Here is a 17,104-nt window from a genome sequence, read left to right as displayed (position 1 = left end):
CTGCATCTTGTTGGTGACTGGTGTTTATGCGAGCTAGCTGACGAGCTTCTTCGGCGTATTGAGTGTATTGCTCAGCATCTTGAGCAAGTTCATTGCTTTGGTCGCACGGAAGCATAGCATCGAGCATGGTTCGCACGTTGCGTCCGTAAACAAGTCGGAAAGGCGGAAATCGCGTTGTTTCTTGCGTTGCCGTATTGTAAGCAAACGTGATGTATGGAAGAATCTCGTCCCAGGTTCTATGTTGTATGTCCACGTACATTGACAGCATGTCCGCTATGGTCTTGTTAAGCCTCTCTGTCAGTCCATTGGATTGCGGATGATAAGCCGTTGTTTTTCGATGACTTGTGCAGCTCAGTTTAAAAATGTCCTCCATCATTCGTGCTGTAAACGACGTCGCTCTGTCCGTAATCACGCATGACGGGGCACCATGCCGTAGGACGATTTGGTGCACGAAGAACTGCGCGACTTCAGAGGCCGTGCCACGGGGTAACGTTTTTGTTTCAGCATAACGCGTAAGATAATCTGTCGCAACTATAATCCATTTGTTCCCAGAGGACGACAAAGGGAAGGGTCCGAGAAGGTCCATTACCACGAGGTCAAACGATGTCCGTGGTGGTGTGATTGGCTAGAGCAGGCCGGCGGGTTTCACAGGTGGAGTCTTGCGGCGCTGGCACTCACGGCAGCCTTTCACATATCGATGTACACTAGCTGATAGTCGCGGCCAGTAATACTGTTGGCGTACTCGGGCGAGAGTTCGCGAATAGCCCAAATGTCCTGACGTGGGCTCGTCGTGACACGCAAGGAGGATCTCATCACGCATGTCGGTAGGAACAACGAGTAGGAAGGCTTTGTCGCTACCACAGGCGTTTTTCTTGTAAAGAAGGCCTCTTCTTAGACAAAAAGAGGACAGTTCGCGAGCAATGTGTTGAGGGACCTGAGAGCTGCGGCCTTCCAGGGAATCAATGACTGGGCGTAATTCGTCGTCTGCCCGCTGCTTTGACATAAATTCGGAGTCGCTAACTGCTCCGAGAAAGGCATCTTCATCTTCGGAGCCCCTGACAGCGTTCCGCACAAGTGCTCGAGAAAGCACGTCGGCGCACGGCGACTATAGATGTCCAAATCAGCGTGCGCTGACTGAATCGCGACTGACGGCATCATTGTTTGTATCGGGACGTACGGCACTGTCTGGATCGGGACGTGTGGCACCGTCTGGATCGGGACGTGCGACACTGGCTGGATCGGGACGTGTGGCATTGTCTGGGTCGGGACTCCTTGACCAGAAAGAGGCATGGCAGATCGCAAGGCTTCGGCGTACGTACGACGGCGACTGTCAGTAGACACAGGAGCCGTTTCCGGATCAACCGACGTGGGCGGAAAACGATGGGCGTGCAGCACCTGCTGGACCTCGTCGCGGATGACACTGGTGATAGAACCAACATCGATTTGCCTTGTCCCGTACATCTTTTCCATTTCTTCCCGGACGACAGATCGAATGATCTTGCGAATCCATTCGGGGCTCTTGCTCCTAGGGGTGGCGAAAATTTCGGAAGTTGAGGCAGCATTCACTTGACGCTCAAACAGAGCAGACCGTTGGTGCAGTACTCGCTCCATTGTTGCCGCTTCAGTAAGGAACTCAGCAACAGTTTTGGGGAGACTACGCACCAAACCAGCAAAAAGTTGTTCCTTCACACCACGCATGAGGTGGCGCAACTTTTTTTCTTCTGCCATAGCAGGATCCGCTCGCTTGAACAGCCGTGTCATGTCCTTGACGTACATCGAGACGGTCTCGTTGGGCATCTGGATGCGTGCTTGTAGTGCACGCTCCGCCCGTTCGCGGCAGTTGGGACTCCAGGAGGCGACGCTGGAACTCGCGCGGAGATGTCAGAACATCATCCCTGATCAAAAACTACGTCTTGGCACCGTCTTTTAGGCAAGTGTACACGTTCCGGAGCTTCACGGCATCATCCCAGTAATTGATCGCTGCGACACGTTCGAACTCACTCAGCCAGTCATCAACATCTTCATGCTGCTCTCTGTGAAAGGGGCTAGGCATGAGCGGGTTATGGACGGTGCAGTAGATCGGCGTGGAAGGTGTCGGAGCTTGCATGGGATCTTGTGTCGAAGTCATAGTCGCTGCGTCAGTGGTTGGTGTCTCAGGCGGTAGGCCTCGTTGGCGGGGGCTTACTCTATGAACAGGAGTGTCCACGGGTGCAGGGCTTGTGTTCCAGCTGCTGGACGGGGTAGGGCATCGAGTGGATCGTGAGACGTTGTACCCAGCAACTCCACCAGTCTTGTCGCGTTTCTCTCGACAAACTTGATAAAAATGGGCTCGTTTAGTCGACTACCCAAGCAGGGGCTCAAAGAGATCGTCTTTGTCTTCTTTCACTATTCGATCTCACCCAAGCAAACCATGTGGCAATATGGTGGTTTTCGGGCGTTAAACCCCTCACATCAATCAGGAGCCCCACAACGACACTCGACGCCATTCTGCCAAACTCCAGTGATGAAGAAAACCTGAAAATGGCCAGCGGATTAGGGGGAGACAGAACAGGTCGCGGGATCGAATCGCGGCGGTGGCGACTGCGTTTCCGATGGAGGCGGAAATGTTGTAGGCCCGTGTACTCAGATTTGGGTGCACGTTAAAAAAGAACCCCAGGTGGTCTAAATTTCCGGAGCCCTGCACTATGGCGTCTCTCATAATCATATGCTGGTTTTGGGACGTTAAACCCCACAAATCAATCAATCAATTAGGGGGAGACAGAAAGTTAGGTGGGCAGATGAGATTAAGAAGTTTGCAGATATAAAGCGGCAGCAGCAAGCACATGACCCAGTTGACTGGCGGAACATGGGAGAGGCCTTTGTCCTTCAGTGGTCGTAGTCATGCTGCTGATCATAATGATTCCCCCTACCCCCCAGTTTTCAGTTTTAAGCATCAGGACGATGCTTTTTCAGAGGGGAGGGGGGCAATGCCACGTGCATTTTTTCTATACACTAATGTTACATTAGATTTTTGCCCACAAAGACTGTCTGAAGGCTCGGCGCAAACTGCACCTCATTGTTCTAAAAGGTTCACGGTCATTGCAGATCATGTTGAGATTACGCCCACTTCGTGCGCATTACAGTTTAATCTGGAAAAAATGATGTGGCTTTTAGCGCAGCTCAGTTTGAGCGTGAAGGAAAGATACTGTACAATCAAGAAGGGTAAAAAACAGACGACAGTGTGAGCGCTGACTTCCAATTCTTGTTTATTGCGTACCCTTACAACACATTACATAGCCTATTGTGCCCGTGACGCCACACACATGACAAAACCACACACGTGTGGCACAGCACATTATCAAAGAAACGTAGTAGTGATCTGATTACAAATTATCAATTTTATACTAATGCTTCACTGCACGCGCTCCAGAAAATTGAGCTCTTTTTGAGATAAAGCCACAGACGGCGTACTCACACACAGCTTTGCACATTTTGCGATAGTGTTCGGTTCAATAATTTCTTTCGTCAACTGGTTACGATTGCGGCCCAAGATGACACACTGATCAAAGCATGAAGTGCATCCACATGTCTTTCAATGCATAGGCAGAAAACCACCAGAAGAAAGCTTGTTTTTTACATTGCAAGAGTGCTCGCGCAAGTCTTCATTATCATGCCCCAACTCGCCCAGTCAGCAGCACTTATTAAGGAAGCTAAGTCGCCGCTAACGATAACGCTGAATGTTCGATGGGGAGTGTATAAATGCCGACACACTTTGCTGTTTGTCAGTTCGTCGGCGGCCGACCTTCTGCTAGTCGCTAGCAGTGCCACTGTGTTGCTGTAATCTGACTTTCGTTTTTTGTGGCCACAAGTTCGGCTGAATAAACAGTTTAACCTGAACACGCATGCTGCTTTGTTTGTCCACGTCACGACCACGGGACAATATTGTAGTGAGATATAATTTCAATCGGTGACCAGTAAAAGAGCGAGGGATTGTAGGATGCACCGTCTACTACCGGCTTCCGGTTCGAGAAGAGTAGACGACGGCGAACCGCTTGGCCGCAAGCCTATGATTATTCGAGATTCACGCGTGGTCGCCCGTTTATCTTCGTCCTGATAAATCATGGTCGGTTGTTCAGCCGTTGGCTGCTCCAACTCGAGCATGAAAGGCAAACGGCATGTATCGATTCCCCTGGAACGTAGAAAGAAAAATGAGGTGGGCCGCGGCTCTGAAGAGAGCCAGAGTGACAGGTAGCCTTTGAGTACGTAACGTTGAAGCCATAGTGTGCGAAAACCATTTTATCACAGGTACGTGTGTAATAGTTGAAAAAAAATTGAGAAATAAATTGTCGCGTAAGCGCCTAGCAAATATAGTATGGGAACGCACGAATGAAATCGACTTGCCAGACAAGATGAGCGCCAGCCATTGCACTTATATATATGACAAAAAACACAAAAGCTTCACTCAAGAGTATGCTTACACGAAGCGCTGGACGAGTCTATTTGCGTTATTTTGGTCAAACTGTGCGCACGACGGCACCCAAAGGAAGAAGTGCGTTAAAAAAGTGGAAGGTTTCAATTATTCGGTGCCGTCTATGTCTGACTCTATCGTTTATGTGCCACCGTGCCGCGCAGTTCCATCAAGATCAGCGTTTAAATAAGCATCTGGCTTCGAATAAGAAATACATCTTATAAGGCGCCGAAGGCTAGAAAAAAAAGATTTTTCAACGCACTCAATAAGTGCTGCGCTTCATGCCGATCGACCGACGATGTCGGCCGAAGCAGCGATCCTGAAATGAACTCTTAGCACACTGCCACAGTCATCCCCATCCCCAGAGATCTTTAAAATAGTGATTTTTTTATCAGCAGTAACGTATGATACAATAAAAACTGTTTTCTCTACCGACTGATCTGCTAGCCAAACTGACAGTATACCCCCGCACAGCATAAAAGCATTGCAGATCATTTTATTACGATAAAAAAGTTTCCTTGCCGTTCATGGCTTTCGTAGCTTGTTATCGTCACAGTCAAGGTTAGCAAAAACAAAAACTAACTTCTACAGCATTGACATTGCACGGAGAGGTGATTTTTTTCAACATATCTGTACAAAAATGCACGCGTGCCGCTGCTAACCCGTGTGGTGCATCGAACCGGAAGCCCTCGTATCCCACAGTTCCCTGCGATTGCCCATTTTACCGGTCATGTATTGATGATTGATATGTGAAGTTTAACGTCCCAAAACCAACATATGATTATCACAGACGCCGTAGTAGAGGGCTCCGGAAATTTTGACCTCCCGAGGTTCTTCAACGTGCACCCAAATCTGAGCAAACGGGCCAATATCATATTCGCCTCCATCAAAAATGCAGTTGCCGCAGCTGGTATTCAATACCAAGACCTGCGGGTCAGCAGCCGAGTACCTTATCCACTAGATCACCACGGCGGGGCCGTAACATATAATTTCATCTAAGATTTCTGAGCATTGAGAATAAGAAAAAAATAACATGTCCTTTATCTTTTATCAAGACGATAAGATAGGCTGGGAGAATCTTGACTACCTCCGAAACCCCAGGTGTACACTACGGCGATAATAGATAGGTGCACATGAACAGCCTTAGTAAAAGGGCAGACAATTAGCAAGTGAGAAAGAATTAGATGTAAAAGCAAGATTTTTTTTGTCAATTTCACTAGAAGTAGTTCTTATTTAAAGACCACATTTCACCAAGTTACGGTGCAACATTAAACGCTGAATTTCGAAGAATGAATCTGAAAAAAAAAAACACCGATAAACGTAATTTTTTTCTCAAAAAATGAACTCCAAGAAACACCTTCCAAATTTCTAGAAAAATAAACTCCGAAAACAAGGAACCACATGAACCATCGAAACACTAATTCTTATTGGAATGTTACTGCGCAGGTACTGCTGGTTCGTGTACCGAGAACCAACGTGTATCTGCACAGCTCCACCGCCCAAGAATGTCGAGTTCATGGCGGCAGTGGGCGAAGACTGGGACTGCGTTCCCGTGGGCGCTTCATACTCCTGCGCCACCGTCGACAAATAGGGACGCACCCGTCGCAAGCCTCACCACAAAGCCGCCTTCACTTGCACCTTTCCTTCTCTTTGACGTTCTGCACTGCACCTTCGAAGTGTGGTCATCGCGTGTAAATGGTCTTGACCTACACGTGACTGCAGACGTCGTGACGTGACTGCTTACTCAGCATTTGTGAAGATTGTCACTTCATACCTCTTGCGAAGGGTTTCAATCGAGTAGATTGTCCTGACTACTAGAAATAGTGTACGATATATCGGCAAATGTATGGTGCTATTTTAGACGCATGTTGAGAAGTGGCATGTACAACGTTGTGGTCATACGAGACGTTGTTCTTTCAAGTGGCGTTCTTTACTTCATACAGTCATTGATAAAGTAATCTGAAATAATTCAACGCGAGCTGCACTGCCTCATTTCAAACTGTAACAATGTGTATAATGTGTTTTCACGAAAGGCAGTACTGTAGGAAAAAAGCAAAGATTCTACTTTCCGTAGCTGAAAGAATGTCAGTACTGTGCGGTTGTTCTCTTGATTACAAGCCGCAAGTGTAACGTGATAAGTATAGCTTCACCCTTGCAAACATGAATCGTTAAGATGCACATACTTTTTATACTGAATTTAAATAATGGCTCATGTACATGTGTGACAACTGAATGAATACAACTGAGCTTCATTCATATGTTTGATGTTCTCACATGTAAAGTCTCGGTGGAAGAGCACATCGCATACTTATTCATTTATTTATCATAGTACCCACAGCGCCCAAGGGCATTACAGTGGGGGGGGGGGGGGGGTAGAGAGAGAATACAAAATTTCAACACTGAATACAGACACTTACATTTATGCAACACAATAATAACGCAGTTCATAGTCAACTATACGCAGCGGCACGTGGGAGTAGACAATACAAAGCAGATTCACAGTATAGTTTCGTCCCTACATATCCTCGCGAGTACGCTACTATAGACCCTGAAATAATCTTGAAAATACTTCATGTGAAGTAACCTCTGCCACTTCAGAAGGCAACCTATTCCACCGTGCTATCGTCCTGGGAAGAATGACATTTTAAATGCGGCAGTGTGGCAGCTTGTTTCCCTTATCTTATTGACATGATCTAGTCGCTGTGAAACGTTGTCCGGTTTTCAAAAATTTCGTGAGGGTTCCAGACCTGTACGGCTATCACATATGTTGTGAAAAAGTTTCCACCTCAAATATTCCCTTCGCTTGTCTAGAAGTTCCCAAACAAGCTTTTCTTTTGCTTTTGAAACACTGAAATTTCTGGTAAAATCAGATCAGACAACCAAACAGCCATGATTTGAATTCTTTTTAAATTGGACACATCACATGCCTTCCACGGATCCCACACAGCACGAGCGTAATCTAAGACAGATCGAATGTTCGTCATATATAGTTGAATTTTGGCCTCAAATGGTAACTTACTTGCGTTTCTGCGCAGGAAACCTAACAAACGTCCTGCTTTACTTTTGACGTGTTTGATGTGACGACTCCAGGAAAGACCCGGTTTAAAATATACACTGAGATGCTTATGTTCACGAACTGTTAGCAGCCTGGTTGAATTTACAGTGTAAAAAAAGTCATGTTGTGCCTTTTTTCTAGTGAAACACGTATGCAGTTTTTTTTTTTGCAATAATGAACATACGCCACTTCCACATCATTCAGAAACTGCATCAAGATCATTTTGAATATAGTGCAATCATTGGAGGTATATATAAGCCTGTACAAAACACAGTCGTCGGCAAATAGTTTGATATGCGATGAAATACCGGAACAAAGGTCATTTGTGTAGATGAAGAACAATAGCGGACCCAAGACTGACCCTTGAGGCACTCTAGAGCACACATTAACTTTCCGGGATGCCTTACTATTGATAACATTTTGCCTTCCTACATTTAAATACTTGCTTATCCAGTTCACAACCATATCGTTCACTTTATACATTTTTAGTTTTTCAATCATTGAATAGTGGGGTACGACGTCGAATGCTTTTTTTATCTAGAAAAAAGCAATCCACAGAGAAACCCTTATCTAAAGCAGAGGATAAGTCATGTGTAATTTCAAGTAACTGTGTTGTGCAGAAAGAACGACTACGAAAGCCGTGCTGCTGAGGAATACGTAAAGAATACGTGTTCATATGAGTCATTATCTTGGTAGACAGAACATGTTTATGTATTTTATATGTGAAACGGGGTTTGTTGGCGTAAGTAGTACTTGCACAGCAGGTCTATTGATGCGGGAAAACGAGTGGCAGCAACCAACGCAGGAATCACAACGCTCGGGAGAACAGCTCGCGCTCGGCTTCTCTCGCTAAAGGAGTGACCCACTGTGGCACATAATCTCTTCTTCCTCTCTACAATACCCCGGTGACGAAGATGAGCCATCCTGGAGAGTCAAGGTGACGAGATTAGGAGTGGGTCGTGATAGGGCTTGAGACGACTCACGTGGACCGTCTCACGACCAAGGTATCGCCTGTCTGTAGATGGCGTGACCGGCTCGATCACGTATGTGACAGGAGATCGACGTTTGACGACGCGATAAGGACCATGAAACTTGGGGGCAAACTTAGAGGACAGACCTGGGGAGTGGAAGGGCAGTCGGGACCAGACGAGCGAGCCCACGGCGAAAGTCTCGACTTGCTGGTCGCGGTCGTAGTGGTCTTTTTCGAGGGCTTGCTTGTCCGATGTGAGTGATCGGGCCAACTGACGACACTCTTCAGCGTGCTGCACAATTTCAGAAAGAGGGTTGAACTCAGAAATGTCGGGACGATACGGCAAAATGGTATCATGAATGGAGCATGGCTCACGCCCATATAGAAGAAAGAAAGGCGAGAAGCCTGTGGCTGACTGCGTCGCGGTGTTGTAGGCATAGGTCACTAAAGAGAGAGAGAGAGAGAGAGAGAGAAAAACTTTATTAAAAAGCCAGTCAATCGTTCAGGCATGGCCCGTCGCCCCTAGCTGTCGGCCGGAATCCCTTGGGACGCGGCAGCAGCAAGGGCTTGACTGATGATGTCGCGCTGGACGTTGGGATCTGGGCTGCAGAGCAGGGCCTCCCAGAATTCTACAGTGTGAGAACCATCGTTTTGACTTCGACATGTCCACACCATGTGGACCAAATTTGCTACCTCATCACAAAATTTACACTGGGACTGGAAAACTGCGGGGTGCCACTTGCTGTAAAGTGCGGAGTTTCGAAAAACCCCGGTCTGTAACTTTCGCCACAAAACCTCGTTTTTCTTACTTAGTGAGTTGTCCGCTCTCGGGTATACTTGCCGATTCAGCCTGTAGTGTGCGACGATTTCATGGTATGTGCGCATATACTCGCTTCTTTGTTCGGTAACTTGGGAGGTCACAAAAGGGAGAGTGACATACCAGTTTGATTGGTCGGAATTGACATACATGGTGAGCATGTCTCCTAGCGTTCGGTTGAAGCGCTCAGTTAGACCATTGGTCTGCGGGTGGTAGCCTGTAGAGGTGCGGTGCACCGTGCGACATGCCTTAAGGAGTTGTTGGACAACTCGGATAAAAAGACGCGCCCTCGATCACTTAGTAGTCCACGTGGTGCCCCGTCACGCAGTATGAAGCGTCGCAAAACGAAATTGGCTACGTCACGTGACCAGCCATAGATAGTGGATCGATACCAACGTGGTCGAAAGGGCGCGCCGGACACGGTAGAGGCTGTAATAATCCGGGTGAATGGGCCGCTGTCTTTCGTCGTTGGCATAATGAACAGGATCGAATGTATTTTTGTACAAATGTGTACATACCACCCCAGTAGTAACGCTGGTGGATCCGCTGATATGTGTTTAACACACCAGCGTGAGCATGTTGTGGGTGGGCATGAAAATACGCACAGACACCAGATCGCATGTGGCGGGGTGTAACCAAGAGCCATTTAGGACCATCCGCGTGCCAGTTTCTGCGGTATAGTTGCACGTCCCGTATCACGGATTGTGTGGCTTGGCGGCGAAGAGCGCGTGGCCATGGGTGCGCAGACGTTGAAGAGTCGGAAAGAATGTTAAGGAGAGATGTTATCATGGGTCTTTCCGCTGTTCAGACGACATGCTTGAGACGGAAATGGGAGCAATGGAGGAGTTGGCGTCCGATTGCCGGTCTGCGCTGGATCTCACTGGTGATCGTGAGAGGGCGTCCGCATCAGAGTGTTTTCGTCCTGAGCGGTAGACGACACGAATGTCGAATTCTTGTAGGCGAAGAGCTTAACGTCCAAGGTGACCTGAAGGATCTTTTAGCGACGCCAACCAACAAAGTGCGTGGTGATCGGTCACAACGTCGAAACTCTGGCCGTACAAGTAAGGACGAAGCTTGCTTAACGCCCAAACGATTGCGAGGCATTCTTTTTCAGTTACTGAGTAGTTCATCTCCGCTTTCGTGAGTGCGCGGCTTGCGTATGCGACGACGTATTCTAGAATACCGGGCTTTCATTGCGCGAGTACTGCTCCCAGGCCAACGCCACTGGCATCTGTGTGCACTTCAGTAGGGGCACTTGGGTCGTAATGGCGTAGAATTGGCGGGAACGTAAGCAGGCAGCGCAGTGTAAGGAAAGCTTCGTCACATGCCGGTGTCCAGTTAGAAAGATTAGCTGGACCGTTCAGTAGTTGTGTAAGTGGGGCTATTATTGATGCAAAGTTGTGGACTAAACGGCGAAAATACGAGCACAAGCTGATGAAGCTCCTAAGTTATTTGAGTAAAGTTTGTCTGGGTCGGGGCAAATTTCATTCTTTGACAAAACGTGACCAAGTATAGTAAGTTGGCGAGCCCCGACGTGGCACTTCTTTAGGTTAAGCTGGAGGTTTGCCCTGAAGAATTATGCGCAGACGGTCGACGTGGGTAGGGAAATCAGGAGAGAATACGACAACATCATCAAGGTAACACAAGCAAATCTTCCATTTAAGGCCGCGTAAAATGTTGTTCATCATTCGTTCAAACGTTGCAGGTGCATTGCACAGACCGAATGGCATAACAATGAATTCGTATAGGCGATCCGGCGTAACGAACGCTGTTTTGGGACGGTCACACTCTGCCATCGGAACCTGCCAGTAACCTGAACGTAAGTCCAGCGAAGAAAAGAATTCGGCACCTTGTAGGCAATCGATAGCGTCGTCGATGCGGGGAAGAGGGCATACATCTTTCCGTGTAATTTTGTTCAGTCGCCGGTAGTCGACACAAAATCTAATCGAACCGTCTTTTTTCTTCACTAGCACAACAGGTGAAGACCAGGGGCTAGAAGATGGTTTGATGACACCGCGCTGAAGCATATAATCCACCTGCTCTGCAATTACACTTCGTTCCTTGGGTGATACGCGGTAGGGGCGTTGCCGCAAAGGAGGGTGCGTTCAAGTGTAGATTGTGTGAGCGACGGTGTTAGTTTGACTCAGTGCCTTTTGAGTAAGGTCAAATGAATCTCGGAATTAATGCAGAAGGGTTATTAGCTGATCCCGTGATCCGGAGGAATCTTGCTGTCGATGGAACGATTGAAGATATCCGAGGAGTAGTCATCCCGCGTAAAAAGAGGAGTAACAGCGTTCAGTTGAAGTTGGTGGCCAGGGTCGTGGGACTCAACAGGCGCAATAACGTTGTCATCAACAGGATAAACATAGCCCAGAGTTTCGTGAGCTCTTAAGGTGAGAGGGCATGAGCTAGGATTGTAAACGACAATTCCGGAAGTACCTTGGTGAGGTGGCAGAACGGCGTACGGCAGAGGCGTACCGTGGCAGCGACTGAAAACGTCAGATGGGGAGAACACAACAGTAGAGCCGGACAATTCACTGCGATTGACGGGGACAACGATGGCACTAAGATGAGGAACATCAACGTCGGAAGCAACACGAAGCTTGCCAAGGTGAGTGCGCTCATTGTCGGTAGATGGCGCATCTGAAAACACAGAAAATTCCATCTGAGTGTGAGCGCAGTCAATTACGGCGTGGTGGCGCGACAAAAAATCCCATCCAAGTAACACGTCATGGGAACAAGTGGTCAACACGAGAAACTCGATGTGGTACAGGACGTCCTGAATGTTTCCTTTCGCCGTACATGCTCCGACTGGTCGAATTGGTTGCGCACTCGCGGTATTTAGCAAAACGTCGGAAGGCGGCGTCGTTACTTTTGGTATCGAACGGCAGAGTTTCTGACTCATCACAGATAAGGCGACACCAGTATCAACAAGCGCAAGAGTTCGTAGGCCTTCAACAAACACTTCCAGAACGTTTGTGGGGACTGGCGAGGACTTGTACAATTCGACGATTTCGCAGCTTGTGCCTCCGGAGCTGCGGCAGTCAGTTTTCCGTCTCTACGGGGTTCGGTCGGCGACGCAGAGGGGACGGAGAACGGTAGCGACGTGGTGAGGATGAGCGACGGGGACCAAATGGTCGGTAGTCGGCAGCAGGGTGGTGGTCTGGTTCGGTTGGTGACGGGTCGCGTTCCACTGATTGTCGGTCGCATTGACGTGGCAGTTCTCGTTGCGCGTTGTACGGGGCCGGTAAAGAGTAGTCAGGGTACCTCGGAGCTGCAGTCGGGCCCGTTGCGAAGCGCCGGCGACAAAAGCGCACCACGTGACCTGGATATCCGCATGCGTAACAGATCGGGCGATTGTCAACTGTGCGCCAAGGGTTTCCGTTATAGCGCTGTTGTGTTGCTCGAAAGGGCGTCGTTGATACTCGTACAGGCTGGGGAGTCGGCCCAAGCGGAGGTCGTGGTGGAGTAGGAGCAACAGCAGCGTAACTCCATGGCGCGGTGACGGGTGCTGTCTGAGAGGCGGATGGCAGTGCCTCAGAGACCTGCGCCTGTATTACCTGCCTGATGGCGGGCGCGAGACGCTCAGAAGAGAGTTCCGTTGCCAGTAGATACGACAGGCACGAAAGTTGTCGGGCCATCTCCTCGCGCACATATGGTTTGATTTCCGACATGATTATGCTGTGGTCTCCACCCAGGGTCAATGCCGCGAGAGTTTCATCGGTAGCCGCTGGCCGCCGAGTCATGACCCGTTGTTCGCACAACTCCTCGAAGCTCTGGCAAAGAGTGGCGAGTTCGGACACGGTACGTGGGCCCTTGGCCAGCAGCATCTGGAAGGCGTCGTCCTCTATCCGCTTCAAAATGTGTTTGATCTTGTCTGCCTCGATCACTGAAGGGTCAAGGCACTTGCACAAGTCGAGCACATCCTCGATGTAGCTTGTGAAGCTTTCCCCCAGAAGCTGTGCGCGTCTCCGTAGGCGCTGCTCGGCACGAAGCTTGCGTACCTTGGGGCGACCAAACACATCGGTAATGCGTAGCTTAAAAGCACCCCAAGTGGCGAATTCCGAGTGGTGGTTGTTAAACCAGAGACTCGCTACCTCATTCAGGTAGAAGGGTACATAGTGCAGCATCGAAGGCTCGTCCCACTTGTTGCTTGCGCCTACCTTTTCAATTGTCGACAGCCAATCTTCTACGTCTTGCTCATCAGTACCGTCGAAAAAAGGTGGATCGCGCACGCGTAGCGCAGTGGGCACGATGACCATCGGAGGCTGGGTCGTACCTTGCTGGGTGTTTTCTTCAGCCATGTCTGGGATGGCAGGTAGTTTCAGGTTGCGGAGTTTCAGGTTGAATTACCCCGGCACCTCCACCACTGTGAAACGGGGTTTATTGGCGTAAGTAGTACTTGCACTGCAGGTCTATTGATGCGGAAAGCGGGCGGCAGCAACCGACGCAGCAATCAACGCTCGGGAGAATAGCTCGCGCTCGGCTCCTCTCGCTAAAGGCATGACCCACTGCGGCACATAATCTTCTTCCTCTCTACACATTCAGCACTTGTGAGTGAAATTGGCCTATAATTTAAAACACTAGTGGCCTCTAATTTAAATCACTAAAAAACAAGTTCGTTTGAAGAAGAGAACCCGTAAGCCATGAACGACCCCGGACTTGCTCAGCAAAATTAAACATGAAAGTGAACTTTATCACAAATTTCTTTTGAATAAAAATACTGACATTTTAAAAGAATATAAAACATACAGAAATAGACTAAATAAGGAAATCAGTAAGCGCAGATTGCGCTACATATATACCGAAATAGAAACCAGTGCAGATAAGACTCACGCCTTATGGACGAAGCTGAACTTATTTTTGAACCGTGGTACAACACGGGCAAGTGCGGAGAATCTGGTTATAAATTGGCGTAGCGTATCAGGAGCTGAACTTGCAAATATATTCAATGACCACTTAGTCAATATTATGCATAATGAAATGTCTAGTGATTCTATTCAATTTCCATCACGTCCAAATTCATCATCCATATATTTTTGAGCCTGTAGTGGACGAAGATGTTTATTCCGTATTTGCAAAGCTGGGAAATATTTCATTTCGTGATTTTGATGGTATGCGATTAGACCCATTAAATATGCGCTAGATATTCTTGTTCCTTATATCACTCACGTATTGAATCTCTGATTTTCAAGTGCAACGTTTCCCGAAAGAATGCAGATAGCAAAATTCAGTGTTTTGTTTAAAAAGGCGACAAACATGATATTCAAAACTACAGACCCATATCTATTCTTCCGGTGTTTTCGAAAGGGTTAGAAAAGCTTATGCTCCGTCAACTGTACCAATTCTCAGAAAAACACAACGTGATTTCCCCAACTGAGTTTGGTTTCAGGAAACATCGATCCACGGAAATGGCATTATTAGAACAAAAAGAGTACATATTATCTGAATTTGAAAACAAAGGTGCTGTTCTCGGTATGTTTGTTGATTTTAGTAAAGCCTTCGACAACATTCAGCATTCCACGTTGTTTGAAAAGTTACAGTGCTATGGAATTCGTGGTCATGCACTAGACCTAATAAAAAGTTACCTTAAATGTCGCTTGAAATAGAGAGAAAATTCTCAGAGCTGAAGCCTATTACTAAGGGTATACCTCAGGGAAGCACCCTTGGGCCCCTTCTTTTTATAGCCTATATAAATGATTTGACTCGTATTTATCAAGATTCTAAATACATTTTATATGCCGATGATGTCAGCATGTTCTTTCAGCTGAAAATAATATCACGCTTGAGGAAAAACTGAAACAGTTTCTTGTGAAACTAAAGCCCTGGTCATGCTGTAATAATTTAAACATAAACACTAGTAAAACAAAGGCGGTACTGTTCCGACCTCAAAATAAGCCCTTTAATGAAAACATACATCTCAAGTACGGTGATACTTATATTGAACTAGTAAATAGTATAAAAATTCTTGAAGTTACATTTTGGAGCAATATGCTTTGGAGCGAACACATTGACAGTGGGCTGGGTCCGTTATCTCGCGAGTGGGTATGGTGTACAGTGGCAAAACTGTGCTACCATACAAGGTAAAACCCTTACTTTATAAATCACTTTGCTATCCACATCTTATCTATTGTTTCTTCGTATCGGGGACTACACCTTACACGAGCTTCCAAAAACTGTACCTGATGCAAATGAAGTATATTAGAATCATTTTTAACTTGCCATATGATGCTCATACAAGCAAATTGTTTCAACAGGCTGGAATACTACCGGTACATCGTCTCTACAATTTTAAGTTAGCATTGGCAATCAGGCGTGAATTGAAAAAAAGTCGACATTTTTTGTCTGACCTCTCATAACTGCAGCGAAATATTACATTGTTTGAAACACGAAATAAAGAAACATGGAAAATAAGAACTTCTAGAACAAACTACTCCACTGATAAGTTATCCTACATAGTTCCTACGTTACTTAATAAATATGTGAAAGCTGGCATAGATTGTTCACACTGTACACATATTCAATTGCGCGATATACACAAATTTATTTCTTAAGATTTCTCTGCAGTTGCTGTATTATCACGTTTGCTATTTTTATTTTTGAAATGCGAAGTTGATTTTTATATTTTTATTTTTTATTTATTTATCTCTTTGGTGTTGTTATTGTTGTTGACTTCACATTGCTGATTGTTTGCCACTACTGTCGTCCTAAAAGGTAGCTGTGGGCCTTTCTCAAGCTGCCTCTTTTGGAGAGCACCTTTTACCTGCAGCTGTCCTTCATCAAACTATTGATGAGAAATAAACATTATTATTATTATTATTATTATTATTATTATTATTATTATTATTATTATTATTATTATTATTATTATTATTATTATTACTATTATTATTATTATTATTATTATTAATATTATTATTATTATTATTATTATTATTATTATTATTATTATTATTATTATTATTATTATTATTATTATTATTATTATTATTATTATTATTATTATTATTATTTCACGGTCCACTCTTGTGAACGGGCACTACGTTGGCAAGTTTCCAGTCATCAGGTAATAAAGATTCTTCTAAAGACTTAGTGAAAATGACACACAGATATTTAGACACTTCGCGTGGGCACAAAGAAAGCAATGCAGGTGACAAATCTCCGGCCCTGTGGCTTTAGAGGCATTCATAGATTTAATAAAAGCCTCTGTTTCATGCTGCCCAATCACAATATCGCTCATTGTTTCCGCCACCACCTCAGAGGACTGTGCGAAAGTGTCAGTGATATTAACCCGAGGAGTATACAAAGTATACAAAGAACTTAAAAAAATGAGATAAGGCACTCAGCTTTATCTACATCATTATTGATAGTGGTGTTGTTGTCATCAATAGCTGGAATCGATAAGACGTCTTTGCTGGTTGACTTAAAGAATTTTCACAGTTCCTTAGGGCACTTCCTTATGCGCAGGTGAAACGTATGAGAGATTTTATCTTTAGCTGTTTTCAGGGCTCCTTTCATATCAACTGTTTTTTCTCTAAGTTTCTCTCTCATATTTAACGAAGGGTTTTTCTTATAAGGAGAGTAAACACGCGCACGTTGCTTGGCCCTGCGTTTAACGTCACGTGAATACCATGGTTTGCTTTTGCTGCGCCTGGCAGTTAGAAACCATAAAGGCGCATGCTTTTCGCGCAGTTCCAGCATTTTCCCTTTAAATATTTGCCACAACTCCTCAACATTCATAAATTCCACCTGCGTTAAAGCGAGGGCTATATCAGAGATACATGCTTTCTCATAGCTGAAAATTCGACGGGCGTT

General features: G+C 46.2%; 1 protein-coding gene across 1 annotated transcript in view; it reads left to right on the top strand.

Annotated features, from left to right (window-relative positions):
• The window catches only part of LOC142765475 (putative peptidoglycan muropeptide transporter SLC46), a 236,615-nt gene extending 229,910 nt beyond the window's left edge, over nt 1-6,705 (top strand). The window contains exon 4 of the mRNA XM_075866516.1: nt 5,894-6,705. Within this exon, the coding sequence (XP_075722631.1) occupies nt 5,894-6,038 (145 nt within the window). The 3' untranslated portion in view covers nt 6,039-6,705. The remainder of the gene's footprint in view (nt 1-5,893) is intronic.
• Nucleotides 6,706-17,104: the final 10,399 nt, after the last annotated feature.

This window comes from Rhipicephalus microplus, chromosome 1 (genome assembly GCF_043290135.1).
Source record: "Rhipicephalus microplus isolate Deutch F79 chromosome 1, USDA_Rmic, whole genome shotgun sequence".
NCBI lineage: Eukaryota > Metazoa > Arthropoda > Arachnida > Ixodida > Ixodidae > Rhipicephalus > Rhipicephalus microplus.
Note: the sequence above shows the minus strand (reverse complement) of the source record. Positions and strands in the feature narration are given on the sequence as shown.